Source organism: Silurus meridionalis, chromosome 14 (genome assembly GCF_014805685.1).
Source record: "Silurus meridionalis isolate SWU-2019-XX chromosome 14, ASM1480568v1, whole genome shotgun sequence".
NCBI classification, from domain to species: domain Eukaryota; kingdom Metazoa; phylum Chordata; class Actinopteri; order Siluriformes; family Siluridae; genus Silurus; species Silurus meridionalis.
This window is the reverse complement of record NC_060897.1, coordinates 15,481,185-15,497,939: the sequence shown is the minus strand read 5'-3', so window position 1 is coordinate 15,497,939 and position 16,755 is coordinate 15,481,185. Positions and strand designations below refer to the sequence as shown.

At 37.6% G+C, this 16,755-nt stretch overlaps 2 protein-coding genes across 2 annotated transcripts in view; both read right to left on the bottom strand.

Moving 5' to 3' along the window:
• Nucleotides 1-24: 24 nt before the first annotated feature.
• Nucleotides 25-11,669, bottom strand: LOC124396684 (sterile alpha motif domain-containing protein 9-like). Its single transcript, XM_046865888.1, is given in 8 exon segments — nucleotides 25-1,252; nucleotides 1,255-1,335; nucleotides 1,337-2,421; nucleotides 2,424-3,171; nucleotides 3,174-5,491; nucleotides 5,591-5,641; nucleotides 7,712-7,777; nucleotides 11,270-11,669. Coding segments are annotated over 6 exon segments (4,593 nt in total). The 5' UTR covers nucleotides 5,595-5,641; nucleotides 7,712-7,777; nucleotides 11,270-11,669; the 3' UTR covers nucleotides 25-895.
• Nucleotides 11,670-12,815: 1,146 nt separating this feature from the next.
• The window catches only part of LOC124396380 (serine/threonine-protein kinase/endoribonuclease IRE1-like), a 29,678-nt gene continuing 25,738 nt past the window's right edge, over nucleotides 12,816-16,755 (bottom strand). The window contains exons 18-22 of the mRNA XM_046865498.1: nucleotides 15,503-15,650; nucleotides 15,250-15,377; nucleotides 14,867-14,990; nucleotides 14,631-14,698; nucleotides 12,816-14,380 (exon numbers count right to left, since the gene is read on the bottom strand). Coding sequence (XP_046721454.1) covers nucleotides 13,985-14,380; nucleotides 14,631-14,698; nucleotides 14,867-14,990; nucleotides 15,250-15,377; nucleotides 15,503-15,650 — 864 coding nt within the window. The 3' untranslated portion in view covers nucleotides 12,816-13,984. The remainder of the gene's footprint in view (nucleotides 14,381-14,630; nucleotides 14,699-14,866; nucleotides 14,991-15,249; nucleotides 15,378-15,502; nucleotides 15,651-16,755) is intronic.

Genomic DNA, 16,755 nt, shown 5'->3' with positions numbered 1-16,755 from the left:
AGTTAAACAAAAATGAAACGCACGTTATTTTCTCAAGTTTAATATAAAAATGAATTTGCTATTGAACAAAGGTTATAAAAAGTGCATAAGAAGACAAGTTTCCTTCATATTTTTTGAATACGCTTATTGTTTGAGCAAATGAACTATATTCAAAGGTTGTGCAGAACAAAAAAACAACAATTCAAAGGAAAATGGTATTATACAATGAATTACAGTACAACAAATACATAACTAATGTGCAGTGAAATGGTTCATCACAATGTCAGTTAGCAATAAAAAAAAGTATTTTCAGCATAAATTCAGCATATCAAAGGTAAGCTGTAAAAATGTTTTGAGACACACAAATAATAATAATAAAAAAAATTGCTAAAAAGAAAAATTAACAATAACATACTCTATATCTAAATATGGTAAACAGAGTAAGAGAGGTAAAGGTTTAAGTAAGAAAAGAAACACCACCATTTCATCAACAGACAGAATAATGACACATAATGATACATGTACGTCAATTCATCTGATGGCCCTTTTAAACCCAATAACATTATTTTCTCAGATTTTGACATTGTTAAACAGGTGATGGTGAAGTGCTTTGTTCACCGTCTCAATCACGGTGCTTAGAATGCAGAAGAGTCCTAAAAGCTTATTCGCATGTCTCATTTAAAAGAACACTAAAAGGCTCCTTTGTTTTTCATGCATCACTGCATTAAAGTAAACATTTAAGACTAGATATTGACATTAATTTATTACTAAAATTCAACAGCCATTATTAAGAGCTCAGTTTGCTTGGATGTCACTGTTTTGCTAAAATAATATGAAGATAGATTCTTTTTCCATTTCGGTTCACACGTTTTCTTGTTTTCCAGGTATCTGTAGCCTTTTGGTAGGTTTAATTTGACTATTTTCTTGCGGTGACATTGTACGCTACAGGACCTCTGAATGTGAAGCCTAGATAGAATGTGACATTCTCATTGCCATAGGGCACTGAGTGAACATAGAGTGGATGAATGGGAAACTTATTCATCTTAGGGCCCTCAAGGTACACAATGCCGTCTTCGGTCCAACCGTTCACGCGTTTGAGCACCGCAGCGATTTCTGGCGTTTTCCACAATTCCCCTCTGTACCATTTCATCCGCTTTTCTGAAACGGTTTCGGAAAGTTTCGTGATACTTTCAATCTTACTCTTGTGGACAAATTTGTTATATCCACCTCCATTCCCCAGGAAGAAGTGAGTGTAAATTCTCCTTCTTCTATGAGGGATATCTTCATTTTGGCCCAGTATGTTCGCTGAAGGAATTTGAGAGCAGACAAAACGATTTCATATTTGTCTTCTGTTTCCACGAGCTGTGTCATGCTCCTCTGGCCAAAACAGCAAGATGCATAAAAACAGAGCACTCGACAGGCATCTTGATTTGTCGTGTGGGAAAAGGTTGCTGAGTTTTTGCAGATCAATTAGAGCAGCCAGTCTAGGTGACATGGGTGAGACAGCACTTAGAGCAAAATGCGATGCTATGTAGTTGACCAGATCTACTTGATGCATTTTGGCATGCATTGGATTTTTTGGATATAGTGAAATTATGTCCTCCAAAGTTTTGACCTTGTCCTTGTCTTTCTGGTCAAGGATGGAAAAGACTGTTGTGATGTTTCCCCCACCGAGCTTGTAGATAATCATGCGTTTAAAGAAGGGAGTCAAGGTAGCTGGATCTGATTGACAATGACTAGGCATATAAGCCTCACTGAAAAACTTGCCATAAACAGAAGACTTGGTTACCAGCCAATGCTTTGGGTGAATTACTGTCATCTCACAGCTTATAGAAGATTCTTGGTCTTCTGCACTCAAGTCTGTTTGAAAATAACTCAAGTCCTCTGATATCCACTCCAATGCTTCCCGCATGGTGGTCTGAAGTTTTTTGATTTTGCTGTGAAAATGTTCCCATGGTTTCTCAACCTCTTTTGGAATGTGGTCTGTGAGAAGGTATTTCAGGCATTCAGAACGGCCATCACTCTTGTTTGAAAACACCGGAAGTGAAGAGATTAGCTTTAACAAACTGCATCCCACCTCTACAACAGCAAAGAATCCTGAATTGTTCATTGTTTCAGTGTCTGCAACTGCTACCTTCTCACATTCTTGGAAACATTCAATGGCTTTAAGTGCTGTTTCGATTGCATCTGCTGTGTTCTCTGCTGTTTTGCGAATCTTTTCTGTGGCTTTGTATTTCATTGTGAACCATCTTCTGTACACCTGGCCTCTGGTGTCAAGAATGTAGGAGTTGTTAGGCATTTTATTTGCTGCAATGTCTGCCCAACGTTCTGCCTCTTCAAATCTTTCATGACTGTAAGTGAGTCGAGCTAGTTGCTGAGCAAATAATGCATCCTTGTTGAATCTTTTGTATGCTTCATTGAGAAGCTCAATTGCCTTTCTGGATTTTCCTTTTCTCTTACATATTCAATGAGGGGAGAGAAAAAGCTGTCCGATTCATCACCTTTGCTAATCCTGTATCGTCTCATGAACAAAGCACGAAGAAACTTAATGTACTCTTCTCTCCCAAATCTGTGTTCGAAGAGTACATCATTGTTGAGAAGATCAAGTGCAAGGTCACTTTGTTGTTGTCTCTCACTCAAAAGCTGATTGAGAATTTCCTTTGCAACCAGCGGATGAATGATTCTGATTGATTTAATATAGGTCCGTTCATCTCTCAAATGTATAAAGACCAGTTTAGCCTGCTCACTCAAAGAACCCTCGAATGCATGCTGTCGAAATCTGTCCACACGTATAGATAAATCAAGAAGGGCTTCACAATGTGACTGAGAAATAAAAGAGTTCTGAACGTATGTGTTGAGCAGAGCCACATAGCGAGTGAGTTGAGTGACGACAGACTTGTGGTCAATGTCTTGGAGTAAATGTGTTACAAACTGTTTTACATATTTTGCAATGATCTCATGTCCAAATTCCTCACTCATTAATATAAATGTCAGGATGAACTCTGGCTGGAACTGTTCCTCAAGTTTTATCCGTTTACCTGCAAACTCTCTTTTCTCTTCTACTGAAAGTTTGTGAGTCACAGAGACATTTAGTAGGGGTGACCCCTTACACAGTTTCTCTGGGGTGTGGGATCGTCTACAGCTGAGGAGAATAAAGCATGGTATTCCCATTGCAATCTTCTTGGTGTAAATACAGCTACTTCTAACTCATTTTTCAAGTCTTCCAAATACTCTTTTTCACCATCCTCAATAAGTAAGAGTACAGGTAAGCATTTCTGTGGATTCTTTTCTTCATACTCCCGAAGTTTAACAGCATGTTCGGCAACTGTGGCAGCAGAGTATGATGGTTTCACCACTGCACACCTCAGGTCCTTTCTTTGGTTCCAAAGGACCTGCCTTGCTACTGTACTACCACCACTGCCTGGATGATGGTAGATATTGATGTTATCAATGGGCATCTGATCTTGACTCCAATTAAGAATATCCCTCAGAAGTTTGGTCACCTCGTGGTATGCATCTCTTTGAATCATCTCCCCAACAAACTTTTTCTCTGCAAGCCAAAAGTTCATCCATGTCACTTTTGCTCCGAGATAAAACTGTCTCTCGATTTCTTTTTTCTCTAAATCAATGAACTCAGGGCTGGTGTCATCACATTGGTTGCTACCTAAAATCTCCAAGGAGCACATTTTTTCCTCCTCACATGTTTCAAGACAGCATTCCCCTTTGACATAAACAGCTAAGTGCTTGGCTGTACGAGTGGTGTTGGTCTGAACGCTCTGGAGAGTAGCATTAACGTGGCTCATTTTCATCCCTACGACACTCTTAAGGTTTACGGTTTCACTGTCACAGGATCCAAGAGCAAATGCCTGCCATTTTTTAAAGTTTTCCACTGATTCTGAGATGCATATGATGTCGTCATGACCCTCCATGTCAGTGAAAAACTCATAGAAAGTGTTTAGCAGAGGTATATCAACAGGAGAATTAAGAAGAAAGATGACATGGAAGGTTCCTTTGGGCAGAATATCCTTGCAGATCAATGAAACGCAATCCTTGAGAAATGTCCTCCTTGTTTTAGACCAAGTATTTTCATCACAAGGCATCTCATTCCCTTTGAAATCAGTTCGCCCATTACAAAATATCCAACTTATTTGTTCAAACAAGTGGAGGTGGCTCTCAAATTCACTGATGCTCAAGCCACTTGGAATTTTGTAATTCTGCATGAAATGAAGGTTCACGGCATGATGCTTAACATATTCGTGACATAATCCAGACACCATGGAATCTGGGTCAAAGTCAAACACACAGAATAGCTTCATATTTACTAAAAAATCGATGTGGTTCAGATCTTCCTTTGAAAACTTGTTTGTGACAAGAATGTACCACTTCTCCTTTTCCATCAGTTTCTTCCCACTTGTTACAAGCATGATGAGTTTTCTTCCAAGATCTGGGCAAAGGTCTGGGCTCGTAAAACATTGTGCTTGCTCTGCCTCTTCTCTTTGAGCATCTCTGACGTGGACTGCTTGGTAAAATTCATTTATATCACCGACTGGTTCTGTTTTGGCGCCAGTCCTGCGATAAATTGTTCCTTTTTCAAATTCAACTTTATTGGACTTTTCTTTAAAGTTGGGCAAGCGGACTGAAAAAACCCTATTCTTCACAATGCTCACGGAAGGAGCAATATCAACTTCAACTACATAGTGTTCGTCTTTGCTGTTCGGGTCCACTACCAGAATGAATTCGGGTGGTCGAATACACTGCCTTACAATCTCACCGTCAGAGGTGGAGAAACTCCTTTCAATGTGATCCAGTGCATCAACATACATGTCCTTTTCTGCGATGGGAATGCCAATGATTTCACCGTGCACAAAGCCAGAATTTTCCCTGCTGTCCATTATACCAAAGTGTATTGTGCCATTTGATCTCATGTTTATGCACCCTGTGGCAAATTTTAAAACTTCCCTTGCCAACTTTGCTTGAAGTCTTGGGCGGTCTAATTTAACAGCAGTGGTAAATGCCTTGTACTCATGACAAGGTGTTATTAGATCAATGACGCCTGTTTCAGGGTAAAGAACATTGTGCTTCACATATATATAGTCAGCACCCTTTGTACCAAAAGGTCGTGGCTTTGAATCCCTTTTTGTCGTTGGTACAATCAAAGAATCCTGTTCCTCATTTCCTTTTTGTGGAGTGCTGGTTGTTGAGTTAGTTTTGGTGGATACTGCTCCATGATTATCGTTTTCAGCAGTCCTTTCATGTGCATTATCCTTCGGCTTCTGAGCCTTTTTTAAAGTATTAACCAACTCATTTATTTTCTTAATTATCAAATGTGCTGGGCCAGATTTCATTCCAGTCTCTTTTTTCAGATATTCCTCTGTGATTTCAAGGAGTATTCGGCCATCTACTTCTTCTTCAAAAAGTTTTTTAATGTAAGTTTCTTTCACTCCTATGGAGGTTAACCAGTTGCTTACCATGGACTCTGTCCATTTTTCAACTGGAGTGCTGTGAAGGTCTTCTGTATGGAAACAATAAATCAAATCACAACAAGGCCTGAATAAAAAATAAAAAAAAATATTGGCAAGAAAAATGCTCATTCCTATATATTAATACTTGCCCATTATGTCTTTTGCACGATCACTGTGCTCCACGATTCACCTCAAAGTACCTAAAATCAAAAAACAAACAAATAAATAAACAAACAGACAGACAGCCTTAAAATATAAAGCAAATAATAATAAAAAAGAACAAGTACAGACACAGTGAGTGTATGATTTGATAATGCTGTGTTTTTTTGTAAAACATTGCTCATACACTGTATACTATACACCGTACACAGACCCGGTTGGGTGTGTGTGTGTGTGTGTGTGTGTGTGTGTGTGTGTGTGTGTGTGTGTGTGTGTGTGTGGTGGGGTGGGGGTTTTGGGGACCCCTGGATTAATTAATTTAAAGTATTCATTTATACAACCCCAATTCCAAAATAAAAGTTGGGACAATGTAAAAAAAAAAAACAGAATGCAATAATTTGTAAATCTTATAAACCTGTATTTTATTCAAAATACTAAATAAAACACGTCAAATGTTTAAACTAAGGAAAATTCTATTTGATGGTTGCAACATGTCACAGCAAGTTGACACGGGGCAAAAAAATGCTGGAAAAGTAAGTGTTACTAAAAAGAAACAGCTGGGGGAACATTTTGCAACTAATTGGGTTAATTGGCAACAGGTCAATTCCATGACTGGGTATAAAAAGAGTATCTTACAGACTCAGAATCTCTCAGAAGTGAAGCTGGGCAGAGGGATCACCAACCTGTGAAAACCTGTGTCTACAAGTTGTGTAACAATTGTGGAATAATGGTTCTCAACATAAAAATTGTAAAGACTGTGAATATCTTACCATCTACGGTAAGTAATATCAATAGATTCAGAGAATTTGACAAAATCTCTGTGTGCAAGAGACAATGATTAAAATCAATATTGGATGCCTGTGGTCTTTGGGGCCTCAGGTGGCAATGCTTAATAACAGGCATCATTCTGTACTGGAAATCACTGTTCACAAAAAACACATCCAGAACTCACTGTCTGTGAACACAGTTTGCCTTGTCATCAAATGAGTAATGAAGTTTAAAGCTCTATCACGCCAAGAAAAAGCCATATGGGAACATGATCCTGAAATGCTGCCATTTACTTTTGGCCAAAGCTAATTTCAAATGAAATAAACCAAAATGGAAAATTATGTTGTGGTCAGACAAATCGAAATTTGAAATTCTTTTTGCATCTCTGATGGTATAGGGGTGAATCATTGCCTATGAAATGGGCCGCTTTCATATATAAAAAGGCACCATCAATGCTGTAAATATACAGAGCAACATATGTTTCAATCCAGACATAATCGTTTTTTAGGGAAGACCTTGCATATTTCAGCAAGACAATGCTAAACCACATACACATTTATTACAAATTATAACAGCATGGTTTCTTAGTGCTGAACTGGCCTTTTGCCAATTGCAAATATCTGGTGCAGCATAAAATGAAAAATAAAATAAAGACCCAGGACTGTTCAGCAGTTAGAAATGTATCAAACATGAATGGGACAACATTCCTCTTCCAAAACTATAGCAACTAATCTGCTCAGTTCGTAGATATACATGGACTGTTATTGAAAGTTGAGAGGATGCTACACATTGGTAAACATGTCCCTCTCCAGACTTTTTTAAAACTTGTTCCGGCCATCAAGATCAAAATGACCTTAGCTTTTGCTTACAATTATACATTTCCTTAGTTTAAACATTTGATATGTTTCCAATTTTCTATCGTGAATAAAATATGGGTTTATAAGACATGCAAATGCATTTGCTATTTATTTACATTTTATATAATTTTACTTTTTTATTTATACATTTACATTTTACAGTGTCCCAACTCTTTTTTTTTGTAATTTGAAGCGTCCTTTTTAATACATTTTCATCTTGTTGCTTTTAATCATAGAATAGTGTGCCTTATTTATCAAGTTATGAGTTGGAATTTACTTGTAAATAAATTGAAAAGCCCATTGTTTGCTCGACTTATCGCAGTTAAATTGGTATGTCGGTTTATTCTGTAATACGCTTGGAACAAAATTGCAGAAACATAAAAACCATTATACTCATATTTAATCTAACAAATGCTCTCAAATGCAATAAGAAATAAACAGAAACAAAGATGAACATTTGAATGTTTGAATGAATGAATTACTTACTTAAGTAGAAAGAAACTCCTCCAGTTCACTCATGCTGACTCATCTGCAAACGGAACAAACTGGGACCTAAACAGAAAATGCATATGAGGATGTTTGAGCTCACAATATGTCAGCACTAAATAAACCAAATTTTGCATACCTGCATAAAACATCAGTCCTGCATCACTGGGCATGTTAAATTTTTCATCAGATTTGCTTTCCACACCAATAGGTTAATTAATGCAGTTTTCTACCTTTCCAGTTTCTGGAATAGACTGTGTGCAATGAACATGGCAAGTAGGCATCAATAGGAACATGGAAGGTGAGAAAACATGCTGCATTTTGGTTTTGCCTTGTGCTTGGTTTAAACACTAGTCAGCCGTAACATTACAAACTATAAAGTGAATAACATAAAAAATCTAGTTACATGTAAGCAATAAGATCTCAAAATGTTGCAAGCAGGAAAAATGGGCAAGCATATGTTTCTGAGAGGCTTTTTCAAGGGTCAAATTGTGATAGCTCCAAAACAGCGAAAGGGCTAAGATACAGTAGGAAGGTGTCAGAACATGCAGTGCTGCAGTCTTGCATTCAGATGGATGTTACTTTGACCCCCTACCTAAACATTATTGCAAACCAACTATACCCCTTCATAACAAGTGCTTTAATTGTTTGATAACAGTGACCTCTTACAGCAGGATGCTTTTTGCCAGACTAAAAAAAAATTTCAAGTTGAACATGGTCTAAGCGACATGACAAAAACTTCAACATGCTGATTTGGCGTCGTAGTTCACCAAAACACCGATTGAGCATACGTTTGAGGTACATGCTGAACAAATTGGTCCGTTTCATTGAGGCCCAACCTCGCAACTGTCAGGACTAAAAGGATATGTTGCTAATGTCTTGATGTCAGACACCACATTATACTTTAAGAAGTCTTTTGGAGTCCAAGTCTTGACAGTTAATAGCTGTTTTTGCTGTCAAAAAGGAAACTAGATTATATTAGAGGGGTAGTTTTAAGGTCACAAATGTACTTTTGTAATTTCTTTGGAAAGTATTAGAATTTTACTTAATTCTCTTGATATTCTAACTCACAATTAGTGCTAAAATACGATGTGGGGCAAAGACAGTAGAAAGAAGGAAGACTTCCTACTTGTGGGTCCATGCAACTGTATGACATGACACTCTATCAGTTTTGGACTATAGTGAGGAAACATTTCATATTTAAATTTTCACAATTTTCTCATTTGATTTGTAATGATAAATGTTTCTCTGGGGTGAGAAAATTAAAACTTACATTTTTTCAACAGAGTAACATGATAAGTTGACAGAACATGGAATTAACAGGACATGGACCTTTTTTTAATATTCTGTTTTACATATATTTATACATTACACATTTGTTTTTTTTCCACAGGGTAGGGAACATAGGTGTGTTTTTAAAGAAAAATTTGGCAAATGGTGAAAACTCAGAAAGTAAACTAATGTTTACTGAAACAAAACTATGTGGGGTGAAAAAAAATTTATATGTGTCAGAGGTGGCAAAGTTACCTCCTTCACTTAAGCAGAAGTACAGATACTCATATTTTAAAACACTGGTCAAAGTTGGTAAAAGACTACACTTTTTCAACTCAAGATAAAGTACATAAGTTTGGGCTCTGGCTCGAAGTACAAAGTAGCCATTACTACTACCTGTTTTACTGTCACGCTGGTAACTGGACCTTATGTCATATTAACATTAGGTCTGTCAAACTATTAAAATATAAATTGTGATTAATCGGCTAATTGTAATAAATTATATTACGATAATTAATAATTGCAATTTTATGTTCTAAATGTACCTTAAATTAATACTTTTTGTTTATTGTTAGTGTAACCAAATTCAACATGAAGCATGAAGACAAAATATTTTTGTAAATGTTTTAAAGTAATTATGGTGTTTTAAATTGTGTTAATAATCAGAAAACCAAACGGAACCTTTGCTATGTTTCTACACAGACGGTTAATGAGGTGATACCGGAGAAACTGTTCCTGCTCTAACTTTCATATGGAATACAGAATCAGAGAATATTTTATTTGGATGTAATTTGTTTATTTAAAAGCAGATTTGCTTTTTATTGCTATTTGCTTGCAATTTATATATGTATTATGTCTGTGAGGCGAATATTGATTTATTTTTGTGTCTGTGAAGTGAGATGACAGAGACAGAGCACAGTCTGTGTTTTCTTTGTTTTACAAAAGCTCAATGTTTTGTTGTTATTGTGATTCTTACAAATAAAAGTAGACCCCCAACAGATTCAAATGATGTATTGGTTTCATTGAAACTTCGTTTCAGCGTTATGAGGGGAAAAAAATGCCACAAAACGCGCCGGCACGTTTGTCGACCCCCAGAGGGTTCATTGTACATCATGGCGGATTTTGGTGCTGATTTGAGACATGGCGCATCAGTAATTTTCATATATAAGTAAAGAAAGGACGTCGTAAATAAATGTGGGTTGCGTTGAATGTTTTAAATTCGACGCTTTTATATTTATTTACGTTTATTAAAATGGTCAAACAGAAATGCGCGCTGCTGTTGATAAAATTAGTGCTGTTTAAATGAATTTGAGTAAACGCGTTATTAGCACGTTCATTTTAACAGCCCTAAACAATATATTAATACAAAACGAAATTCAGTGTTCTAATGAATGTATCCAGGCTGAACATCCACCATACAGAACACAAGTGGAGAAAAGATGATGATGATCAGGAATGTGTCTGTTCTCAGTCATGTTTAACATCTCTGACTCCCTCTGTCTCATCCACATTAACCCCATACTTCCTGTTGCCTTCTCTGTGTTAGCTTAGTAAACTAGCCTACATCTGTAGTGTGTGAGACCCAGGAAATGATGGTAGTGCTAGATGACAGGAAATATGTTGATGGGTTCAAAACGGCGCGGAATGAGCAGAAATAAAAATAGACAGTTCACCAAATAGATATTTGTGTAAAAATGTAATAAGTGAAAGTAAAAAGTTGTAAATAATAAAGTAATGACCAAATAATCTACCAAAGTACATTCATGAACTATTTGTGCTTCGTTACTTCCCACTTGTGGTGTGAGTGCGCATGTCAGTGTCTGTACATAAATCGGGTCTCAGCAACAGCGACCTCTATAGGCAGAGACGCCATGTCACTGTCAGAAGCAAATCAAACTGGATAAAAACTGTATATCTACAAAATATCAATTATCAATCTACAAACAGGCAATAAGTAAATAATGTAGAAATTGCTGATACCGCAGCATTATTTTGTAGCATATAGAAGGACAATCCAAAAATTCCTGATAAAGGCCTGTTCGTTAACAAACAACAAAACAACACTACACCCAAAACACTGACAAATATTCCCATAAATATCGGATATACATGCAAATTCATTCCTAAAGGCGCTTTAAATACGAGGAAATGGATCAAAAGGTAACACCGACATCTGCAGCATTAATATTCAGCCCAAAGATTCAGCAATATTCTTACAGGATAGTAAACCTGGATTTAATGCAGGTATAACAGGGGGATTTATTCCGACGCAGTTTGCACACTTACTTCTTGGAGGTCCAACTGCAGCGGAAAATAGAGAAATCCGTCACATTTCTTTTAGAGACGTCAGCCACAATATATCATAAACATTTCCTCTTTATTGTCAGATTTCTTGGTTTCCTGTCGTTTGCGTATCGAATGTAATGTAATGGCGTTTCAGGTCTCCAGTCCCGCCCGCATTCACAGCGCCGCCGACACTCAGACAGCAAGGTTTCGTTTCTGTGAAAGTGAAAAAGATTCACAAGCAAATCATGAGCTCACTTTCTCCTTCCTGCCCGCTCCAATCCACAAATATCTGCTCTACCAGCTGTATTTTCTGATGATTGTTTTGAAATGGGAATGAGAATGAATATATCCAGCTCAATACGAACTGGACTGTGACTGGAGCACTGATGGAAGGAAGTAGAGATCCGGAAGTGTGACATGGAATCTTGTTAATCATGGACAGGAATGCAAAGTCATAATCTATATTAGACACACAGTAACATGTGACATTTAGGAAAGTTTGGGTAGAAGGATTATATTCTCAACAACCTGACAAACTAAAGATACATGAGATCACCGTAAATGATACCACATGTGGATCATTTTGGGCTGTCCGAATAGTTTTGACAATTGTTTCGGGATTCATTAAGAGTTGTCACTGGAAGTCTGTTTTGTTCAAGTTGACTTTTGGGCACTTGAGAAAAATTGTGCAGCTTTGGGGAGCCTGAGTCCAGTGCAGCCCACCATAATGAAGGAAATGGAAAAGAACAACTCCCTGAAATGATATTAGAAAAAAACTAAAGAGGAACCAGATGGGTCCTTATCTGGGTGATACAGAATGTATATTCAATTATAGTTCCTTCATTTGTTGAAGTTGTCCTCTGTTCACTGATAGGACACTTAAATGCAAAATAAGCCTTCCAAAGTTTTTCCCTTATTGCACTATAGTGTGTAAACTCTAGAGATTGTTGTGCATTAATATCCCAGCAGATCAGAAGTTATAGAAATACTGAAACCAGCACCAAAAATCATACCAAATTCAGCTTAAGATCACTTTTTTTGCCCACCCTGGTCACATTTCCTGAAAGCTAATGGGCTATATGGCCTACGATCTTCGTGCTTTATGAAGGTTTAACTTTATAAGTATTAAATAGCCTGGCTTTGACCTGGATTCTATGATGCACCCATTCCTAGGAAGATTGGCAAATGTATTAAAGTCTCTCCATTTTCAGACATTCTTACTGTGAAATACTGAATTTGAAGTTATTTGAGCATAACCGCTTATTACCCATTACCAGATTGATGAGCAGCAACCGTGGTGTATCTGAAGTCCTTGTAAAAGTAAAAGTCACATTTGTTGATGATACATTTATCTTGCACATTTCATTAATAACAACTGGCTCCTCTCCTTATAACTGTAGATGTAGGCAGGGTGTAATTCCCCCCTCCACCTGTTTTCTGAATGCTGGCTTACTTTTTGGGGAAAACATTTTCCCCCACCTGAGGCAATTTTTTAGTTTAGAGAAGTTCCCCATGGCTGTGTTGTCAAAGCGCAGAGTTGCACACATTAGGTTGTAATGATTTAATTAAAAGTTTAGCATTGTACAATAGCAGCTTTTAATAATAATAATAATAATAATAATAATAATAATAATGATATAAAAAAAAAAAAGATCAAACACGATCTTGGACTTTTCTTCAACATGTGAAAAAAAAAAAGAAGAAATGTAAATAAATTAATGTGCCCCTCAGGGACAATCACAAACAAATTTGTACATGTAAAGCTAACTGTGTGGCTATGGTTCCTAGTTAATGCATTAAAATGTGGATAATTTTGGACCTGCATTCATTTAAGCTGTGCTCGAATGTGGCCCAAGTGTGCATACATTCAATAGCAGGGAAGAGGATGAGACCTAATTTGATGAGAAATAAACTACTTGCTTGGATACTTCTGAAACTTGATCTATTCTTCAGGCCTGATACTTGTTTTTGTAACTGACACCTATTAAAAATTTCTGTCTAAAATATTTTTAACAGCCATAGACAAAATTTTAAAAATACATTTGATTTTACATTTATATTAATTATGTCTCAACATATAAACTGTACACTGTAATTTGCAACTAAGAAGCGATGATGATGATAAAAAAAAAAAAAAAAACGGAAATGTATTTCATGACAAATATTCCAGTTCCCTTTGTATACAAATGAGGTCAGCAGCAGCATAGCAACAGGCGGGAACAGTTATCTCCCCTGACTTCACACTGCCAACACAGGGGGGAACAGCGGGTTTAAAAAGGCACACTGGCCATGCTGACTGATTATCACCAATCAAGATATGTACGAAAATATATCGATTTAACAGCAAGGTCTCTGAATATCACTGACATTGCACAGTAGAATAAATTTTACAGTTCAATACAAATAGTCTTCGTCTCATGCGTTTGCAAGCGTCACAGTTTTCAGCATTTACAAAAGAGTTTTTATAATAAAAAAAAAAGTTCAGCTTCTTATTAGAATTCCATGGTCCAAATAACAGGATCGAATCCAGACTTGCCTAGCTTCACCAGGAACTGGGCAGCTCTGAAAAGAGCCATTTTATCTTAAATGGGTAAGGCACTACGAGAAGGGATGGCACCTCGTGTAGGTAACACAGATTAGGCACTGCAGGCCTGCACTGTAGCAACTCCAAGAGAAGTGTCCATTAAGAATAACAAAACCAACGTCCCCTTTCTTCTACAGAGCAGAATCTTCGTGCCTGGACGGCACTGAGAAGGCATTTTGCTCCTGCTGCACATATTCAGTGTGTTCAGGCAGTACTGGAGAATCTGATGGTGGGAGGATATCTGGCCCTAAAGGCAGTTCTGTGGGTTCTGAGTGTGTGAATGTAGATAGGTCCTTTTGACTTGGCTCTAGGGGTTTGGGCTCAGGCTGTGTGTTAATGGTCCGTGAAGGCAGCTCTGAGCTGTGGTAGTAGGGGAGAAATAGACGCTCATGGGCACACAATCGCATGGCCACATGTGTGTGAAGAAGCAGCTGGGGAAAACGCGATGTGAAGTAGGAGATAAAGTCATCAGGAATGGAGCCCAGTGTCTCTCGAACCTCCTCAGGTAACTCACGGTAATGGTGCTTCTGCAGTCAAAAGAGCATTTTGAAGATTTTAATTTTACTTTGGTTGAAGTTGAACATTAAACATTATGGAGGTAAAATCATTCTGGTATTTTCAATTGTGTTATGTTAACCATTAATTAATATTTAAAAACGATGCCTTTATTCTGAATGACAAAAGAAATAGCTTTTTAGCAACCATGTATCCGCAATATTTGTTTGAACACATGAACAATGAATGCAGCTTTTTAAAAACATGGAAAATCATACTTGCCTTGTTTCTCATGGCCCGCAGAAGATCTCGAACAGAGCCACCTTTGTAGGAGCGGAATTTGCGGAGATCTGTTGAAGGAAAACTACGATTAGCTTACAATAAAGTACTGTCGCAGGAACTATTGTGCAAAGATTCATTGTGCACAGACACATTTATAATTAATTCATGCCCTGAAATATAATAGATTTACCACGATTACAGCAGCCAATACGGTAAAAGAACAAAGCTGCCTGCACCTGTTTGTAAAGGCAACGTGATATGTTCCCTCCAGTCTCCTTTCACTACGGCCCGCCCTCCTCTTTCCAACTGCCTCACGATTGGTCCATCTAGTGGCTCCTTCTCTATTCGGTCACTCACGTCCTAAGAGGAAAGAGATCATAGTTACGTGTTGGGTCAGCAGCCATAGAATCAGATCGTGTGTGTAAATGTGTTTTTTTCATGATCTGTAAAACTGTGAGAATCTTTTGTGATGATCTTCCTAAACATGGCCCTTAGAATGTCATCTGAACAGAAAAGTTCTCCAAGATGCTTAGAAAACCATACCACCTAATTCATATTAATTATTCAGTACATGCCACTTTCCTAAACAGAATATAATGCTGCACTGTTTTCACTCTACCTGGAAGAACTGCAGCTGCTTTTCCAAGCTCCAGAAAAAGGGATGTTTGAGCACTCGTTCTGCTGACGGTCTCTTCTCAGGCTCCATGCTCAACATCTGCTCGACCAGGTTCATGGCCACAATGTCTTCTGCAAAAGAACGGGTTTATATACGATCATATAATAAAATAGAACAAGAGCATGCTTACCGTACAGATTTGATCCTGATTGATAAACAAAAATAAGGGATATGTACAGGAAATAAAAAGACATACCGTGCTTTTCTGGCTGCAAGTGGTCCAGTGAATAAACTCCCAGGAGAATGTTAGCTTGCCGCTGCAGGGACTTTCCAAATGGATGACATCCCTGTGACACCACGTAGTAAAACACGCAGCCGGCAGAAAAGATGTCCACTTTGCATGTCTGGAATTGAGGTCAGAGCCAAGGATGTCTTTAGTCAGTCATTACATTATATTACTCTATGGCAAAATGCCCCTGAAAGTTTAATGAAATGAATGTTGGTCGGAAAGTGCCTGTAGTTATGGCTTCAAGGTCCACTATTTAAACAAAAGTAATGGGACACCTGACTTTACCCTGTGATTCTTCCCTGAACTTTTACAACAGAATTAGAGGCACACAACTGTGTACAAGGTCTTTGGATACAGTAGCTTTTGCATCATCCCTTTACTTGAACTAAAAGATCTAAACCTGTTCCAGCATAGCAAAGCCCCTGTGCACAAAGCCAGCTCCATGAAAATATGGTTAGGAAAATGTTTTTTTTTTTGGAGTGGAAGATCTTGATTGGCCTTCTACAGAGCTCTGACCTCAAACCTGCTGAACACCTGCTGCATCCCAGGCCTCCTTGTCCTGCATAATGAGCACAACATTTCACAATATATAGCAGCATAGGGACTAAACATGGACCTGGAGGTTCAAAAAGCAAATACTCTGGTCAGGTGTCCAGAAACATGTTTATGCACAAAAATGTCTCAATAACACGACAAGCTGTGGGTTCTTATTAACTTGGAGGGGAAGGGGTTGGAGGGGAAGGGGTTGGGGGGGAGCTTGGTAAGACAACAGAATCTGACTTGTTTCATAAAATGTGAAACATTGTGTTGATCTTGTTATGTTTGGTGAAATCTAGCACAAGAGGAGCAAACCATGCAAATTTAATATAAAAACAGGCTGTAACTAAAAAATAGTAATTATGTCATTTTTAATATAGTATTATTCATTATTATTGGTTTCTGCCTGACTCAATGATTTCTGTAAAGCTGATCGTATTCTGTCCTTGAATAAAATCTATACCACAAGTACAGCCACTCAGACATTTTACAGCACTTGTGAGAGCAGACGAGTCCGCCGTCTATACGGAGTCCTATAATGAGATAGTAATTCATGTAGGTGCATGTCATGTCACTGAAAATGAAAATATGTGTAAAAAATAATAATACTGATGTATAATCAGAGATTAAAGACAAATGTGCTTTTTCTTTTTCTTTATCACATTTGTAAGTAAACTGTTGTA